The sequence below is a fragment of the Choloepus didactylus genome, chromosome 18 (assembly GCF_015220235.1).
Source record: "Choloepus didactylus isolate mChoDid1 chromosome 18, mChoDid1.pri, whole genome shotgun sequence".
NCBI lineage: Eukaryota > Metazoa > Chordata > Mammalia > Pilosa > Megalonychidae > Choloepus > Choloepus didactylus.
The window spans coordinates 53,152,789-53,172,759 of NC_051324.1; the positions used below are offsets into that span (position 1 = coordinate 53,152,789).

Below are 19,971 nucleotides of genomic sequence, written 5' to 3' on the forward strand. Positions count from 1 at the left end.
AGCTCTTCCTTCTTTTATTTATTTTTTAATTATTGAATTTGACTCCACTGAGTGACTGAAATATCATCATTTATTCAACCAACCTCCTCTGGAAGGGTATTTAGGTTGCTTCCAGTATTTTGCTATTGCAAATGAAGGCACAACGAATAACCCTGGTGTAAGCTGTTCCATATTTGTAGAGATCTTCCATGCAAATGCCTAGAAGTCTTCTGGGTGGACTGGTAAATGCATATGTAGTTTTATTAGGTCCTGACACACTCCCCTGCAGGGGTTTTTGCCCTTTTCCCTCCCACCAGCATCGCAGGAAAGGAAGACGCTCCCGGAAGCCTCCCCACCAGGGGTGTGGTCAGGCCCCCCGAAGTCTGCCAAGCACATGGATGAGAAAAGACCTCTCCATGAAGCAAAATTTGCTGTTTGTATATTATGAGTGGAGCTGAGCCTCTCCTCATATATTTAAGGGCCATCTGTAAATCTTTTCCTGTGAACTAGCTGTTCATGTCTTTTGTCAAGTTCTCTATCAGGTTGTGGTCTTTCCTTTTTCCCAATTTTTGAAAGTTCTTTATATATTAGGAAGATTAGCCCTTTACCTGTAAGATCTCTTACAAACATTTTCTCCCAGCTTATCATTTGTTTTTTATCTCTGCTCTGGTGTTTTCTGCCATGCAAAAAGTTTAAACCATATGGTTGAAAGTACTCATCATTTTTTAAATGGCATCTGAATTTTAAGGTGTGGCCTTAAAAAAAAAAAAAAAAAAAGGCTTTCCCAACCCACAGATACAGGTTTTCTTCTCATATGTGTATGGTTTTGTTTTTATTCAACATCTAGATCTCTGATCCACTTGGAGTTTCTGATATATGGTGTGAAGAATGAATCCATTCCATTTTGATATCATTCTTTCTAAATGGCCATCCAGATATTCCAATACCATTATTAAAAATTCATAAGAAAATCATTATTTAATTTTTTAGGTCTGATAATAGTAGTGTGATTATTTTAAAAAGAAGAAGGTTTATCTTCTAAACATAAATACTGAAATACTTATAGTTAATTATATGATGGGTGAGATTTGTTTCAAAATAATTCAAGAGCAAGGGGTATGGATAATGGTATAGATGAAACAGTTTGTTCATGTTGTTAAATATTGAAGTGGGATGATGGATGATGGGCATTCAGGATACATTTTTGAAATTTTCCATAATAGAAAGTTTGAAGTGCATAAGATGGGAAGATTTAAAGGACCCCTCATAGGGATACTGTGAGGACTCGGAGAGATGTACACAGTGCCTGGTACACAGCAGGTGCTCAGTAAAGCCCAGCTCCTTTCTGCCTTCTCTTCCCCTAAGGGCCAGAGGAACAGCATCCCACATGGGGGTGCCACGTGGGACCCCCAGTCACTTCAACCACCTCTGCCAGGCAGGCAGCGTTTCAAACTGACGCCCATAGCTGGGCAGAGGCTGGAGGACGGCGCCATGCCCGGAAGGGCTGGCCTTCCACCAAGCCTGCCATGAACCTCAGTCATTTAGCTCAGCACAGACCATGTGCCCCTGAATGAGGGATAGAGGCCTCCCCTGCTGTGTTACCCCTTCACCTCGGGGCAATGCCGGGGATCCTGGGCCCCCAGGAACTGTTTCAAGAATGAACAAAGGCACTCAGATATGCAAGGATCTCACCTTGGCACCCTAACTGGGACTCCTTCAGGTTAACAGGAGCCAGTTCTAGCCCAGGTGTCCTGACATGAGCCTAGAGAGGTTGCTCATTTTTGGCTTTAGCATCTTCTGCTCCACTGATGGTGGAGGACAACTTTCCTGATCCTGGAATAAGCTAGGGTGCTCTAAGAAAGAAAGAAGGGAGGAAGGAAGGGAGGGAGGAAGGAAAGGAGGAAGGAAGGAAGGCAGGAAGGAAGGAAGGGGGGACGGAGGGAAGGAAGGAAGGGAGGGAGGGAGGGAGGGAGGGAGGAAGGGAGGAAGAAAGAGGAAGAAAGAAGGAAAGAAAAAGAGAAGGAAAGAAATAAAGAGAAGGAAAGAAGGGAAGGAAGGTGGAAAGGAAAGAAGGCAGGAAGGAAGGAAAGAAAAAAGAAGGAAGGAAGGAAGGATGGAGGAAGGAGAGGGAGAGGCCACAAATGCCTACCAACCCTGCACAACAATGCTACGCGACGCAACTCTGCCGTTCCTCCCGTCAAGAAAAGCCTCTCCACTCTTGGAGCCAGACTTCACTGTGTGACTTGCTGGGGCCAAGGGGACATTAGCAAATGTAATGCAAGCAGAGGCGTGGACAGTGCTTGTGCTTTGGGGTTGGCCCTCTCTTGCTGCTGAGACCACCACGTGAAAAAGCCTGGACCACCCTCCTAGAAGATGGGAGACCACACAGAGAGGCCCGGCCACCCCAGTTGAGACTCCAGACATGTGAGTGACGCCATCCGAGACCCCTCTAGCCCCAGGTGAACAAGCCCAGACAAGAAAAACCACGCAACCAACATACAGCATAAAGAGAAATAATACATTGTTTTAGGCCACTACATTGTGGTGTGGCTCGTTAGGCAGCAAAAGCTCACTGATACACTGGCCTCTCCACTGCTGGACACTCTGCTTGTCAGAGCCCCTATTGTGGTCACCTCCCTGAACCCTCGTTCTTTCAGGGCTAGAGATATGTCTTGTTTTGCCAGCTCTCCCACCCCAACCTCACCCCAGGACAGAAGTCCTACCTGTGAACTCCAGTCCAATAGCCAAGATGACAATATAGCAACTCTATGGCTCAAAAAACACCTCCACATCCAAGATCTCCACCCATCCCCACCACGACTCCAAGAGACAGGCGTCATTACCCCACTTCTCCAAAGAAATAACCAAAGCTCAGAGAGATTAACAGACATATAGAGCCACACAGCCAACCAACAAGTCTTCTGACTCCAAACCCCATGTTCCTTCTTCTCCCTCCCAGCTGACAAATGTCCCCACCAGTAATAGTTAGCCTGAATTTCTGAATGTCACCTGCCTTGGATTCCCCACCTTGGTTGGCCCTGCCTGCTGTCAGAACACCTGCTGCTGGATCCATGTCAGCTTTCCCAGACGCTACCCACCTGGCAGGGCTGCCACCTGCCATCAGCAGCCAACTCCCTGGATTTAAGATCTGCCTATCAGATGTGACTTGCTTCCAGAGCCTTTAGTTATCTGGGTTTGTCCCCTCAGGCCCTGTCCCTCCCTGGTCCCAGATCCACCCTGCCTGGCCCTCCCACACTGTTTGCCACGTCCTCAGTGGAGAGTCAGGCCCATCTCCCTCACAAGCCTGAAGGAAGGAGGGTCATGATCCCACCTGCGGTTCCAACTTGACTCCATTCCTGTAGGTTTCTGGGCCACTTCACCAGGAGTACCAAGTTTCTGCAGCTGGATCTTTGATCAAAGTGCCTTATCTGTCTATTTGGTTAGAAATTAAACTTGGTGAGAAGTAGGAAGAGGTAGGATCCACTGGCCAAAGCAAATCACATGGTCAAGTCCAGATTGAAGAGTGGAGAGCCAAACTCCACCTTTTGATGGGAAGAATGGCAACATTACACTGCAAAGGGTCATGTGGACAGGGATAGGAGACATTTGTGGCCATTTTTCTTTGCAATCTACCACACCATATTTACTGAGCACCGTCAGGTCTTTATGGAGAATTATTTCCTGGTTGCTTCACAATCAGATGGAGGGAAAAAGTCATTGGGTTCCTCCATTAGCCCACTAGCCTCTTACTGGGGGGTGTGAGGCCATAAACCAGAAAAGCCATAAATTCCTAGATACGGCAAAAATCCCCTCCCTGTAGGTACATCTTAAAGCACATGCACCTGTACATTCCTAAGCACAATAACTATTTTTAGTAAACTATTCCTGCTACATATCAGTAACTTCAAAGAAACATGTTTATGATCTTGCAAATCCTGACTTGGCTCTGCACCTTCCTTATTCTTGCCCATATAACCCTCTGTAACCTCCTGGGTGGCATGGAGCGCCACTCTAACCATCCTGCGCAGCCCAGGACCAGCTCCCCAGCTTGCAAGTTCCCTAACAAACTCCTACTATTTTGCTGTATGGAGTGGCCTTCTTAGATTTCTGGTCTTAAGTGCCCATCAAACTTTGGCAGAACCTATTCTATAGGTCCACAGCCAGACAGGGGGTCTCAGAGTTGAAAAAGAACCCCCACTGTCTTCTGTGTTCTATGCATCTGGAACCATATTAGGAATTTCTTGGGAGGAAAGTCTGACCAGGTTATCCTCAAGAAAATTTCTGGTGAAGGGAGTCTACTCACAGTCTGGTACAGCACATTGGTAACTTCTCAGTTAGGCTTTACTGTGAGGTCCCAGGACTGGGACACTGCTGTGCCCCTGAGAGGAAGATACAACGCAACAGACTTGGGACTCATCAGGAGAACAAACCATCTGGCAGTTCACTGCCATAGCCCCAGCACTGGGCTGGTATAGGGTGAGCATGCAATAGAGAATGGATGGATGGATGGATGGAGGCAGCCAGCCAACAGTCCTATCGTTGGAAAGCTAGTCAAGCAGGTTGGACACAGTCACCAGAGGGAACGCTATCGAGGATGTCATGCTTTGAAGGGGCTGGCTAAGGGACCTACTATTCTGAGATTCTGCCAGCCTGCAAGCCCTCTTATTTCTCTGGCTACCTCACTGTAGAAGCAAAAGCTAAAGTGACCCAGAGATTTTGTGGTCTAATAAACCCAACTCTGAAGTCAGCTTTGCAAGCGTACCAAGGCTGAGGTTCAAAGATTCAATCTAATGCCACTGTTTTGACCTTTACCCAATCTAAGGGTTGCAATGTGGCAGAGCTCAAATTGGGTCTTTTTGTAGCAGTCTTTTTACAAAACATGAATTTCCTAACCCAAAGACCACATGCCCTTGGAAGCAGGCACACATGCACTCATGCACACATATGCGCTCACATGCACACAGGTATGCACACACACAAGTGCACTCACACACATGCACATGTGCACAATGACTCCTGTGCACTCAACTACACTCTTCCCCCAGTCCTGGGCTTTGCTGTAGACATTAGCAACAGGAAGATCATCATTTGTCCCATGTGTTTTTTGACTTGATGTACATGTCCCTGTGGGGATCTCAAGCAATCTTGCCCTGATTTAAAAGGTCTCACTCTGACCCCTCTCCAGTTGCACCTCTCCCCATGGTGCCAAGAATACATGGGGCCAAACAGACCTACCCTCCACCCCCAGAGCCTGAGTCCCTCCCTCCCTTCCAGGTTTTTCTCTAGATAGCCAAGACCCCATATTCCCTGCCCAAACAGCCATGAGCCTCTTCCCACCCTCTCGAGGGTGACAGTGCTGCTGATATGTGCATCCCTAGACCAGAGAGATAGCGAATGGGTGGCTGTTTATTGAGGGTGGATGGGGCTTGGACACGAGGGCTGGGGTGTCCACATGCACATGAATGAGGCCCCTCATGATGCAGGACAGAGGGGGGCTGGAGAGAGAAGGGGAGTCAGGCTATGAGGAGGGCAGAAGCCTGCTCTTCTTGCACTGCCAAATTCTATTGCAAAACTCTAAGAAGTCTATCTTCAAACCTGGCTTTCCATGTTCTTTAGAAGGTGAACTTATCAAGGTAGGAAGAGAGAAAAGATTTTTATTTAATAGTTTCTTAGTTTGACTTATTTAAATATTTAGACCTATGGTCTGTGGGTCTCCATTTGTCCTCTTGAACTAGGCCCCATAAAAATTAGGGGTGGGCCTGCTGCCAGATGTTGAGACGAGGGCATGGTTGAGTCGCCTGCAAAGATACCATCTGCATTTAGGGGGCTACCTAGACAAGCCCAGGAGTTGCTGAGTCAGAGATGAGTGCACCCTGCCCTTTCTGTGCCCACTCCCCATCAGCCCACATAGACACAGATCTCGAGTAGGCCCCACCACCATTCTGAAACTAGGCTGCAGCAGAGACCCAACAGCCACTCCCCCTTTCCTGATTAGTAATAGGACTCACATAATATCAGGGATGGCCCACCTAAATTCTACATTCCCCATCCCCCATTGCAGGTAAGTGTGGTCAAGTGACCTTAGTTGCCCATTCCAGGAAGCCTTCTTCAAAGGGGTCAACAGCTGAACAGCTGCCAGGAAGTAGTCATGATGGTCTGGCAGCCTCTAGCACCACAGGGTCTCCTTGAGGATGGAAGCCATGCCCTAAGGATGATGGAGCAGAAATATAGAAGGAGCCAGGACCCCTGAAGAAAAGTATGGGGTTATGCCACCACCAGACTTCCCACCTCAGGACTTCTCTTATGTGAGAAAATAAACCTTCAAGGGTTTCTGTTTCAGTTACTTTGCATTTGTTGCTACCTACAGCCAGACCTAAATCTAACTGATACTCAAGCCAGATATCAATGGTGTCCTGGAGCCACTTCTGGTACCTGACAACTCATACCACAGAGAAGATATCTGAACCAGTTAGGTCCCACCAGACCCTCTCCCACCACAGGGCCTCCGCACATACTATTCCTTCTGCTGTGCTACTCTTGGCCCGGAGGAGTCGGCTCACCTCTCAAACCTCAGTTCATCCATCATGGAAAGGCTGGATTCCTGTAATCCAGGCCCTCACAGAGCCATGTTCCTTTCCTGAGAGCACTCATTTCGCTTTGCGTTTATGTACACACCCACTAGCCTCTCTGATTAGTGTCAGTCTCCCCCACTAGACTGTGAGCCCAGGAGGGCAGGGACCAGCTCTCAATTCACTCACCATCATTTCCTCAGCACACAGGGCCTGGCATATAAGACACACTCAGCAAAGACTTGTTCAATGAATGAATGAGTGAAGAAGACATAAAAGAAGAACTAAGTGGAAAGATGAACTATGCTCATGGAAGACTCAATGTTTAAAGGGAACTCTCCCTAACTTAACCTTTCAAGTCAATGCCATTTCAACCAAATTTACCATGTAGTTTCTTGTGAAATGTGTCAAATTATTTGGGACAGTAAAGAACCAAGAATGGCTAGAACAATTTTGAAGAAGAAGGAGGAGGAGGAGAGAGTTCTTGCCTACCAAATAACAAAACTCACTATAAAGCCATTGTAATTAATACCTGTGTGATTGTGATATAGGGGCAGAGACTGGCAAATGGAAGAGGATGGGAGAAAGTCTCAAAATAAGAACTTGGGATATGACGGACATAGCATTTCAAGCCAATGAGGAAGGATGCTCTAAATTGGATAAGATTATATAGAAAAAGACAAAATTCTCTTGGAAAAAGATAAATTTAGATCCCTACCTCACACCATGGTACACACCAGGTACAAAATAACTTCCAGTTGGACTATATACCTAAACATGAAAAGCAAAACTGCAAAGCTGTTAGAAGAAAACATAAGGAAATATCTTTATGGTATCAGGTTAGGAAACAGTTTCTTAAATAAAATCAAAATAAAGCACAAACTATAAGGAAAGACAAAAAAATATGACTATATATTTTTAAACTTTGTTCTGTTCAACAAATTATAAAGTAGGAAAATTTATAAAGACTAGACCAAGATATAACCCACAAAAGATTAGTGTCCGAATATATTTAAAATTCCTACAAATCATTAAGAACGAGATAAACAACCTAAGAGAAAAATGGGCAAAGATATCAATAGCCAATTCACAGAAGAAACTGAAATGACCAACAAACCAAAAAGATGCTCAGTCTCATCAGGAATCAAGAAAATCCAAATTGAAACAACAGGAAGATGCCATGCACTCCCATTAGATTTTTTTTTTTTTTAATCTGATAACATCAAGTGTCGGGGATTCATTTGTCGCTGGAGGGATAAATGGCATAGCACCTTTAAAGAGCCATTTGGCAATACTTACGAAGAAGGAAAATGTACATACTCAGCAATTTGTTGCCAAGTGTCCAACCAAAGAAACTCTCACACATGTGCAGAAGCAGGCAAGTATGAGCATGTGTGCTGCACCACTGTTCTTAACAGAGAAAAATCAGAGACAATGGACTTGTCTCCCAGTGGAGAACCAGCAAAAAAAACTAGCTCTATTAAAATACTGGAATACCACCCACAGTTCAAATGAACCTATCTATCAATCTATCTATCTACTTAACATCAACACTGTACTTCTTGTATTAACTAGAAATCTCAAAAACATAAGCAACTTACAGCATAATTCCATGTATGTAAAGTTCAAAAACAATTATAACAGTTGCACACCAATGTGTATCACAGCATTATTCACAAAAGTCAAAAGGTGGAAGCAACCCAACTGTCCATCAACAGATGAGTGGATAAACAAAATATGATATATACGTACAATGGAATATTATTTGGCCATATAAAGGTATGAAGTTCTGATGCAAACTGTGACATGGATGAACCTTGAAAACACTATACCAAGTGAAATAAGCCAGACACAAAAGGACAAATATGGTATGATTCCATTTATATGAAATTCATAAAGGCAGAAAGTAGATTAAAGGTTACCAGATTAAAGGGAGGTGGGGAATGGGGAGTTATTGCTTAACGGGCCCAGAGTTTCTGTTTGAGGTGATGAAAAAGTTTTGGTAATGGATGGTGGTTATGGGAGCACAACCCTGTAAATGTAATTAACGCCAAAATTAAAATAAAATTTTAAGAATAGCAAAACAAGCATATTGTTTTCTGCTCAGGCAAGATACTCAAACATTCAGGGAAATGCTACTATCAACTTCAAGTCAGTGGTTAGCTGGGGGAGGGAGAGCAGTGGAAATGAGGAGGGGGGAGCTTTAGTTGTATCTGCACTTTTCGTTTCTTAAAAAGAAAGAGGAAGAGCAAATATGGCACGCATCAGCTTATTGGAAAGGGGTACCCAGAAGGCTGTTATTTTCTACACTCTTGTACTCATTCAGTCAACATCTTTTCCATGACCGACTCCATGTGCCAGGCCCTGTTTTGGGCTCTGGGGCTAGAACAGACAGACATCCCTGTCCACATGGAGTGGACATTCTCTGTGTTGGAAAAATGCACAATTCGTTGTTTCTACTTTGAGTAACTGACCATAATCTTTGATCACAATGAAAAGCAACCTGCCTTTCCCCAGTCTCCTCTAGTTAGCTTGATTTTCTCTTCCCCAGAACCTCCCACTATTAACCCTCTCCGTCCTTTCATGGTCCCTGGCTAACAACCTCCCCAGATCTTCAATCCTCTCACAGATGGTAATGCGACCTGGGGCGTCCCGGAGATACCACGTTCCCCTGCACCAGTGCTCTCCCTCCAGTGGGAACTGGCCCCCTCCACACCCCACACATGGCCACGGCCACTCTGTGACTGGGTGCTCTGTGGACAACCTGGGATGCCCCGACCACCAGGCTGCTCCTCCCTCTCCCTCCCGGCCACTGTCCTTTGCCAACTTCCTCGTCACCACACCCCATTCACTGAAGATCCTGGGGACTGCTCACTCTTCTCCCCACCCCAACACCTGCCGTAACCCTAGATTCCAATGTCCATGTAGACACCCCACCCCACACCCAAATCTTCCACCCCTGGACCATTTTGAAAACCCGTGACCTCCCTATCCACTGCAGCCACACCTTGGGCTGTGGTGTGATACCCCAGACCTGCTCCTCAGAAATCTTTCACCTCACCTCCCACCTCCTCCATCCCTCTGTCTGACCTCAGTCTCCTCTTCCGGCTACCCACGCCACCCCACCAAAAAACTCTGGGACCTCGGACAGCCCCCAGGCCTTCTTTCCATTTCCCCCCTGCCTCTGTCTTCTCCTGGTCCCTCTTCCCTCCCTTCCCAGTCTGGGCTCCAGGGGTGATGCCCTGAGCTGCTCTCACCAGCCCCCTTCACCCTACGCCCCTGCATCCCAGGCTCCCATACCCCTGCGCAGCACAAGCCCTGGACCAAAGCCACCCCTCCTTTCTCTGTGTCTCTGGACTGAGTCACCCCCACCCCAGGAAATCAGTCTCCTGATACGGACAGCCCTGTTCCTCTCCCTCGGCTTTGGTCAGCTCCTTCCCTCCTCCCCTTCAAGTCAAACCCAACTCCCAGCAATGGCCCCACCTTCACTGAGAAACCCGAGCCATTCTTGCCTCCAACATAGCCATCAGCACCACCCTCACACCCCCTCTCCTCCTCCTCCAGAGAGAAGATGTCCTTCCCCGCCACCCCCTCCCAGGCCTGTGCAGCACCAGCCTCCCACTGCCCCGGGGCAGAATCCCAGGTGCCTGCTACCCTCTCTGCTGCTTCCACACCCTAACACCAATTTACATCCTAAACATTTCTTTCCTCCTGTTTTGCCATTACCAGAGCTCCAGGTCAGGACTCAGAATCCAGGACTCCCACCACCCAGACCCCAACTGTCTCCAACTCCAGGTGCTACCCTCCAGCCACCCTCCATGTAGCTGCCAAAGGGATGTTCCTACAGCGCTAACCTGTCATTACACCTTCGCTCAAAACTCACTAGAGGCTGCGTGAACTTCACAGGATGATGCCCAGCGTGTCCCCCACCAAGTGCCAACATCTCCACAGCTTCCCGACTCACACCAGAGGCTCTAGGCTCACACTCAGCATACTTCCAGCTCCCTCTCACCTTTGTGTTTCTGCTGCAGCTCTTCTTGTGGCCTGGAACGCCCTCCCCTCCTCATTCTTCAAGACTTGGCTCAGTGGCCCTTCCTCCAGCAAGCCTTCCTGTCCACCCCAGGCTGGGGAGGCACCTGTCCTTTATGCTCCCCAAATGTCTAAGGCATCTGGCTCTATCACTGCCATTACCAAATTGTTTTATGATTTTTACTTTTAGCGTGCCTCTCCTCTGATACATGGCAGGTGACCTTAAAAAGAGGTCTGCAGACAAGGCCCAAAGACAGAGGGATGAGCAGAAACAACTCTGAAGATTCCAACACACAGCAACGTTCACCCCTTCCAATCACAGCATCCACATGGGCACGTCCACACACTCACCATCCAGGAGTGGGGCAGCCCCCTCTACCTGCAGTCCCTCAGATTCATCACCTGTGCATGGATGCTTATACACACACACACACACACACATACTTGGAGGGGTCTCCTGTGTCATGTGCCCCATCCCCAAGGCACCCTGTGACTAATACCCACCACCCACTGTCCCTCCCCAGGCACAGCCCTTGTGCCCACCCCTCTAGAGCTCTGTACCTTGGCCAGGGATCTTACTATGGGACTTTCCATAATGCCTCGGAGGAAGATCAGGTCCAGCTCCGCAGCCCCCGTGGCACTGGGGAGGGATCCCAGGTTGTCCAGGACTTGCTGCATGGCTGGGGGAAGGAGGGAGCAGTGAAACACACAGGTGCCAGGTGAGCACAGCAGACAGGAAACCTAAACACACCACACACTCTGGCTCCTCTCCCCAAGAATACAGACCCTCCCCAGCAGCACTTTCTCTCTGCCAAGCGTGGGCGCCTCAGGCCCTTGAATGCCCCTCTCTGAGGCAGGAACACTAAGGGGCAGTTCCACTGGCCTCTTCTCTCCACCATAGGTAATGCCGCCCGGGAAGGTGGGGGGAGGCTCCAGGCAGCAGGAAGTGGATACTGCAGTGGGATAGGGGAGAAAGGGAAGCAGCTCCCAGGTGCCAGGTTCTGCCCAGAGCCAGAGAACACTCAATCTCTGGGTGGGTTGAAGCCCCAGGACTCAGCCACCTGTACCTGGTGGGCTTAGGGATAGGAAACACAGTGCTTGGAGCATGTCCCCGAGGGCAGGGCCAGAGTCAAGCAGGCAGCCATGCCTTTCCATAATGGAGCACCCAGTCCCAGCTGCACCACTTGCTCAATGTGAATGCACAAGTCACTGTCCCTTACAGGCCTCAGTCTTCCCCTCCTGTGAAATGGGTGGGTTGGACTAGATGGTGTCTACAGGCCCTTCAGCTTTAACAGACAATGATCTCTAACCATGGAGAAAATAAGACGAATGATTGGAAGCCAAAGCTGAAAACTAGAACACTAGCAGGAGCTGGAGAAACAGGCACCCTGGAGTCCAGGGTGGCTGTGGGCACCCATGGGCAGAGGTCAGACCAAGTCAGCCCAGGGATCAGAAAACCCTCAGCCTGGGATGGGATACAACCAGAGCCAGGAGAACACCTGAAGCTGGGCCACAGCAGCAGCCACCCACTGGCAGAGGTGGGGGCTCCAGGCCGTGACAGGTTCCAGGAGAATGAAAGGAGAAGCAGAGTGTACCAGCTGGGGGCAGAGATGGGCAGGGGCTATCATTACCATGCCACCCTGCCACCCACGCGTGCATCTGCATAACAACACCCAAGCTGTGGAGAAGGGCAAGCGGATGTGGAGGAAGGGGCCTGGAAACTGGAGCTGGCAGAGATAGCCAGGGGCTCCTGGATTCTCACCGTCTTCCCTCACCTCCTCCCTGCCTTCTCCAGAAACATTCAAGTCTGCCCCCCAGACAGCTTTTGCAGGCCAGGGGCTCAGCATTGTTCAGGGACCAGCAAAGACCTTAGAGGATTCCACAAGAAGCCCAAGCAGAAACTCTGCTCCCGTATCCTGGAGTCACCCTCAAACACAGACTGCCCTCCCTGACAGTCCTGGGGGGTGGCCTGAGTCAGCGGAGTTTGTGGCCTCTGCCCAGGTCAGTTCTCCTGGAAGGTCATGCCCCCAGACCCCTCAGTCTCCCGAGAGCCTGCTCCTAGGGCACAGGCTACAGATGCCCCAAACCCCACGGGAGGAGGGTAGGCCAAGGGGCCAGCTTCCCCCCAGCCTCCCAGCCCCGCCTTTTCCCTACCTTCCCGCCGGAGCTCTGCTTCCTCAGAGGAGCCCAGAGATAACACCCTCCAAGGAGGCCCCGCTGCCTGGGCTGCCCGCCATGGCTGCCTCCCGCCCCTGGCCCAGGGGCTCCCTGAGTAGCCTCCGCCGCGGTCTGCCGCCTTCCCAGCCAGAGGTGGGCAGCGCTGGAGGAGGAGGAGCTCACGGAGCGCCCTCCGCAAAATCAGCCAATAGCAAGGCTCAGCCTCCCTGACCGCCTCGCTGATTGGTCAGAGCCCAGATTGGCGCTGACGGGTGGGGAGGGGGCGGTAGAAGGGATGCGAGGGAGGCTGTAGGAAAGTCCTCGTCCTCCGGTTGGCCAGATCCCCCACGTTTTAGTACCAGTAGGGTGGGGAAGAGGAGGCTAGGAGAAGGTGGGGGGCGGGGAGGGGGCGGAGAGGGATATGCACGCTGCTGCCTGAGGACTGGCGCAGTGCCCAGAGATCCTCCCCTCCTCTCGGAGCCCAGATACGAGAAATCCGAGCTGGGGAAAGAGATTTGGCCTCCTGTTGTTCCGGCCCCTCCTCTTTTCTGAATTCCCAAGTCTAATATATACCCCATGCCCCCTCCTCCCCGTGACCTCTGCTCCCCCTCCAGGCCTTGTTTCCTTTACCATGATCTCCTCATGGAGCGCCAAAGAAGCTCCCAAGAACGATTCTTAATACTGTCCACCAGGAGGTGGTGGCACCACCGTGGCCTGGGGCAAATACCTCAAGCCCCTAATCTCTCCCCCTACTGGACAGCCGGACAGGCAGAGGGTGGTGGCACCATTGTGGGCAGAGAAGGGTGCCTCCAGCCCCCCTGGCCTTCCATTCAGCAGCAGCTTCTTCCCTGCTCCCATCTCCCATGAGCTCTTCCCCTTGGGGAACTTAGGCATCTTGGAACTGGGGAAGGTTAAGCTGAAGTCTCATTCACATAGCAGGGGTAAAAGGTGGGCAGAGGGTGGCAGTCACCCCAGCCTAGTACCCCATTTCCTCTGAGCCCAGGAACTATGACGCCACCACCAGGGTGCTGCTGCTGCCACCAGCCAGCCATTCCCTGAGGAGTGGCACCAGGTCACTTTGCACCCCTGGTTGCCATGGCAGCAGGCGGGATTACACACCAGGACATTAACCCGGAGATGTGAGAGAGATTTAAAGGGGCAGCTCCACCTAAAAGCAGCCCCACATCCCAGACTTGATTCAAATAAAGGAGGGAGTCTGGGGAAGGGGGAAGAAGGGTGAGGCTGCAAGATCTCTAAATTCTTAGCCCATGTGGTCACCCGCATATCTCACAACATACCCTCCCAACACTCATGGGAAGGGCCCCCTCACTTTACTCAGAGTAGACTTGGGGTCTTTCTGAAAGAGGAATCTGCTCACACCATTTCCCTCCCTCCAAAATGACACTGGCCAAATTGACCCTTGGGAAAGTGTGAGAGAAGTGGCTTGCTATCTTCACTTGGGGTGGGGGGGGGTACTTTTTGAGGAAGGAAGAGAGGAGGGAGAGAGTGAACCTGACTGCAGGGCAGGGACACAGCTTTCTCTCCATCAGTCCCATGGAAAGCATAAAGCCCACCAAACCACAAGGGCCAGAGCCCACAGTTAGTTTCTGAGGCAGGGAGCCACGTAGCTCAGGGGCGGGGGTAAGGAGGAGGACAGCCTAAGGGAAGAGGAGCACTTTGCAGTCCTTCCCGTGGATATACGAGGCCAGAAGCAGTCCAGGTGACAACATTCAGGGGCCCCAGGAGTCCTTTGAGGAAGCAGGCCAGCACCCATACCCCCGGGCTCCACTCCCTGCCCTGCTCCTTGGCCCTGCCCCATTAAACGGCCCACTACAGGGAAGTCCCCCCACACCCCTCCCGGGCACTATTAATGGGCTTACTGGGCAGCTCTGGATTGAGGAGCCTTTAATTCACAGGCTCAGGAATGGGTTTAATTAAGCCCTAAACGGCTTATGTGGGGCCCAGGCAGGCAGGAGCAGGGGGAGAACCCGGGGGCCGAGGGGCTGGACAGACAGTGAAGGCCCTGAGCTCCACCACCCCCGCTGCTCTCACAAGGCTGCAGAAGCTGGGGACACTGCCTGAGAAGAGGCCTTTCCTGGGGGACAAAGGCATCACTCCTAGCAGCCCTCACTCTCCTGGTTCAGGTTTTCAGAGCGGTAGAATGGGGGAGTTATTCTAACCCCAGTGAGCCACCTGGGCAGGGGCACAGCTGGGCTGCGGGGAAGCAGGTGATAAAGGGGGTGGGGGGTGGAGGCTTGGGGGGATGGGGGTGGGGGAGAGTTGGGGGGTTGGAATCGGATAAACCAGAGCAAAACCATAACAGGTGGCTGCTGGTAGGGCCCTTAATAAGCCTCCAGCACAGGGAACTTAACTTGGGTAGGTCCCTGAATGTACCTAAGGGAGTCCATGAACCCCCAAAAGTGGAAAGCAGATTTTATACATAGAAGCATTTCTATTCCATGAGGGCCCATTGCTGTCATCAGATTCTCAAAAGACATCCAGGACAAATAAAAGAACACCGACCTTGTCCCATCACCTCGTCTCTTGGATGGGGAAACCCAGGTTCTAAAAGGAAGGTGACTGGCTCAAGGCCACGGGGTTAATGACAGAATGAAAACCCAGCAGCAGCAGCAGCATGATAACTGAATATCCCTAATGGTGATGTGCTTTCCCCTCTGTTACAAGCTTTGAGTATCAACCTGTTGACATTATTGTCCCCTTTTACAGAGGAGAAAAAGTGGGCTCAGAGAGGTTAAGCAACTGGCTCCCGAGGCCTCCTGGCTAGTCTGGGTGGCCTTCTCCCTGGCCCTAAAACATCCACCAGAACCAAGACTAGGAGACTTCCTGACTGGGACTCTTCCCCCTCCAGCGCAGCTTCCGGTGCCCCAACCTCCCACCCCGACCCCACCCCAGCTTTCTGGCTTTGTCTCCCACCTCCACCTAGTGGACACTGCACCGTGGACTTCCCAGGCTGAGGCTGTGCTGCTTAAGTCCCTCCACCCCGAAACCATTCTCCAAGGCCCAGCTCCCAGGCCACTTCTTGGGGGCCACTTCTCTGACCAGGCTGGCCCCATGCCAGGGCCCCCCAGCAATAGTGTGGATCATCTCAGGGCAGGCATCCTCCTGCCTTCCATGGAGGTGAGTTGTATTGTGCCTCCAGCCCTGTCTGGGGCAGGTGTGGGTCTCATTCCTTGCTCCAGAGCAGGGCCTCTCACAGAGGAGACAGCCAAAGGGGCTGCCTGAATGGTTGGGTGGAGCAGCAGTGGGGGGCTATTTGTTTTTGCAGGGCTGCTGAGGAGTGCCACTCCCCACCCCCAAGCCCTTGCCTGGCTCCCTCTGAACCACTGGAATCAGCTGGCCTCCTCACCCCTTCTTACCAGACTCAGAGTTGGTGGCAGCGACGGGCATGGTGAGGTCAGCAAGGACTTTGCAATGTCTCTCCTGGAGAGAGGGGAGAGAGGAGGGTAAGAAAGGGTAAGGGCAAAGGAGGGGGAAGGGAATAGAAAGGGCCTCTCTATCAGGACCCCACCCATCAAGGGAAGAGGAGAGAAAATGGCCCAGAAACCATGGGTTGGATAACAACAATCATCCCAACAGTCCTGGGAGACAGGAAGGGCAGATATTACACACCCATTTCACAGAAGAGGAGACTGAGGATCAGAGAGGTTAATTGATTTACCCAAGGCCACAAAGCTAACAGAGAGAGCCACAGTAAACTCTTTTTAATAAAAAAGTGTCTCGCCTGCCCCATCTCTGGGAAGGCCAGGGTTCAGAATTTGAGTCAAAAGCAGGAGAGATGAGTGTCCCTACCCTGTAAGCTCCCTGAGAACAAGGACCACATCCTCTTTACTGGCCTCTGGGGACCCAGTCCAGCACAGTATGGCTACTCCACAAACACTGGTCTGTCTGACAGGGAGAAATGCTGTCCAACCTCCCCAAGGCCTCTCTGGCTTCCCTTTTCTCTCTTTCCCCTTGTTAGCCCAGAGCTAGGAGAAGGAGAGCAGGGGGCTCAGGGCAGAGCCAGGCACGGAGTCTAGAGCCCCAGTTCCCAGCCCAGGGCCTCCTCAAGCTGGGTTTGGCTCCCCCATTCTCATGGGGGATACCTACCACCCATCATCCTTCCTAGTTGTCATGACAGTGGGAGGCAGTGGCTCACAGCAAGGTGGGAGAGTGGGGGGAGGCAACTGGCAGTGCCCACTTTAGGACTGAATGCCTGCTGGGCACTGAGGGGGGTGAAATCTCAATTTCACCCCCCCACCCTCCCCCCACACAAATAACCAAAGGATTCTTCCCAGAGGAACCACCACCTGACTCTCTGCTCCCACCCCCCATCCAGGCCTGAGCTGTTCACCTGAGCTCAGTTGGGAGAAACCACAAAGGTTCAGGGAAAAACTCCCCTTCCTCCTGGCTCTGCCCCCGAGGACATGGAAGAAAGGAGCTTTCAGGGAGAGGAAGGGCACCCCCTAGCAGGATAGCACCCAGGCTGTGCCAGCCAGTGCCCCACCCACCCCATGCCAACCCCTGCTGTCCCTGTTCCTAGATAGCAGGGAGAAGGGATCCCTTCCTTTCTGCCCCAGGTCCTGATGACTTGGAACCTGGGGCCTTCTCCTGCCAACCATGCTCCCTCAGACAGAGGCACCAGCAGGGTCAGAGGGGACTCCAGATGTCCTCCTTCCCTAGAGGGTGGGGGCTGGGGAGAGGCACGGAAGATTCTCTATGGAATCCTTGCCCCGTGAAGTCTTGCCCAGGCTGACTCGGTTTTCTCCCTGGGGAGCCGGTTCCCACGGCATCAGCTCGCTCTGCCCCGCCCCCAGACTAGGCTCCGAGGGGGCGGGGCCTGAGCAGTGCCCACCGGAGAACAGCAGTGCCAGGCAAGCCAGTCTGGCTCCGGGCCAAGTTCTGGGGCCCAGGCATACTGGGAACCCACACTGGGGCTTCCAAAAGCTTGAGCACCCCTCCCTCCAAGCTCTACATCACCCAGAGCATCCCAAGAGATGCGGGCCAGCCCTGAAAGGGGGCGGTTTCCTCCAACCTCCCACCCACCCCTCCATCTATTCACATACAAAGAGGTGTGAGGGAGAAAGGACTGACAAAGGCGCTTTGGGGACCAACGGGCCGTGGGGAGAACTGGACAGAATTGTGGGCCAGATGATGGGGCGGGGGACTGAAGGCCGAGCAGACAATCAGGTCGCCTCTGGTCCTCGAGCCCTGACCTAACCCGCTCGGCGCTAGGACCTGGGGGGAGGGGGGGCGTGTTGCGAGCCCTCAAAGAAGGCTCTCTGCCTGAGCGCCCGCGGGAGACTAGGGGATGAGGTCACCGAATGGCCGCCCCCCTGTCTTCGTCCCCCCCACCTTTAGTTGACCCAACTTTCTGACCCTGGCCCTCGCTTCTGGCGCCGATCCCCTCCCAGCTCAGGCCCTAATCCTGGCCCCCGACCCCTACCCACCCTACCCCCTACAGCCTGGGAGGTGGAAAAGGCAGCGCGCCCCCTTCGCGGCACCCCTTCCCAGGTAAGGTTCAGGCATTTGGCCTCTGTCCGGCGTTTCCCCCTCTGGAAGCTCTAACAGCGCAGTTCTTACGTAATGCCGGGCTCCGAAGTCCCCCCGAAACCGCACAGCCCCAGGAGAGGCCGCGCGGATACCCGGACCCTCCGCAGCTCACCACCTCAGTGCCTGATGTCACTTTGCAGCCCCCATCCCGGGGGCCGGGGCCAGCGTCATTGGACTGCGGGGCTTGGTCTTTCCCTTCAGGCACCCCAGAAAGAGGGCCCAGGCGGTGGAGAAGGAGATGGGGGCTCCGAGAGGTTGAACCCAAGGAATATGGCCCCGAGCTCCGTGCCAGGCCGAAAAGGAGGCGAGGGCTCTGGAGTGGGTGCTGGCCCAGGGGCCGGGGGCGCCTACCTGCGCCTGGGGAAGCCCTTAGCTCGCGGCGGCTCAAGCGCTGCCCGGCGCTCGGCGTTGATCCCGCTGTCAATCGCCCAGCCGGCTCTTAAAGCGGCGAGACGTCCTCGAAGCCAGGGGGCGGAGACGGCCAGGGGAGAGGAGGGGGCGGATACAGATGTCGAGGGACCACCCGGGGGAAGTGGTCTTTCTGACCAGCTGGTGGACGCGCGGGGAGGTGACGGTTTGGGAAAGCACGAACTGGGACTGGTACCCACTCGTGTCCCTCGGCGCCCAGGGATTCCTTAAAAGGGCGATGGTGAACGCAGCGTCGAATGGGACCAGCTCGATTACTCCGCCCCTTCCCCGTTCCAAGTGTGCCTCTTTCCTCATTATCCAACCTACCAATTGGGAAAGGGCAAGGGAAGGCTTCAGAAAGACACCCTAGAAGCAAAAGGCTCAGAGGCAGCTTTTAAGGACTCGAATGGTTTAATATCTTGATCCTAGACCCTCTAGGAAAAAGAATTTGCAAAAAAGGGGGAAACGTCTTCACGATGGTGGGGTTTAAGACCCTATTTAGGCCTGAACGGGGCGCTGGTCCGTGCCCCTGCCATCGGAATACAGAAAGAAGTACAGCAACTCGCTACCCTTCCTGGCGTCCTCTTTCAAGAAGTAAACAAAGGGTTAAACCCACTTGCCCGCCTTCGCCCCTCCTCCGGCTCCACCCCAAACCTGCTGGTGAAAGATACAGAGTGCCGGAGGCTCTCTGCGTGGATCTGGGACCAGCTTCGTTCAGCGCGCCAAACGTTTAGGGTCATGGGGGAGGCGGGGAGGAGTGTTATCTCTCTTCATTACTAACTGGGCTCCCAAGGGGAGAAATGGACTGTCTTGAAACACTTTTGAGAATCTCAGAAATGGGTTTTATCTGGGATCCATTCTGAAAATAGGTACCCGGGTCCCAGGAGCTGGCTGGAGTTCAGAGGTATAGGTTCCGGCGTTGGGAGAGGGAAAAGCCACCCAGCTGTGCCAAGTGTCTAACTGTTCGAAGCCCTGTTGTTTAGATGCCCTGGGCCTTTACAGAGAGAGGAGAAGGTTAATTAATGTCCCCAGATGGTGGGGACTGGAATTGCAGGCTTTGGGTCTCCCACCAAGGAGGCTTGCTGGAGCACACTGCCCCCAACCCTCGACTTTCAGGCCAGAAGACTCTCCTAATCCAACTCAGGAAAAGAGGTCCCCTTACCATTAAAAATGCCACCCTCCATTCTCACCTATCCACCTCTGGGCAAGGAATCACTCAGCTATTTGCATTTGGTTGGGTAGTGGATCATGAATCCTTCCAAAATACTAATTACTTCTT

General features: G+C 52.1%; 1 protein-coding gene across 4 annotated transcripts in view; it reads right to left on the minus strand.

Annotated features, from left to right (window-relative positions):
- Nucleotides 1-18,925, minus strand: part of MPP2 (membrane palmitoylated protein 2) — a 29,134-nt gene extending 10,209 nt beyond the window's left edge. For 2 of the 4 annotated variants that reach the window (XM_037809887.1, XM_037809883.1), the window contains exons 1-3: nt 18,636-18,924; nt 16,112-16,175; nt 11,139-11,257 (exon numbers count right to left, since the gene is read on the minus strand). In XM_037809887.1, the coding sequence (XP_037665815.1) occupies nt 11,139-11,257; nt 16,112-16,142 (150 nt within the window). In that variant the 5' untranslated portion in view covers nt 16,143-16,175; nt 18,636-18,924. Of the gene's footprint in view, nt 1-11,138; nt 11,258-16,111; nt 16,176-18,635 lie in introns of those variants that run through there. The other 2 variants (XM_037809886.1, XM_037809885.1) reach the window with 2 other exon arrangements.
- Nucleotides 18,926-19,971: the final 1,046 nt, after the last annotated feature.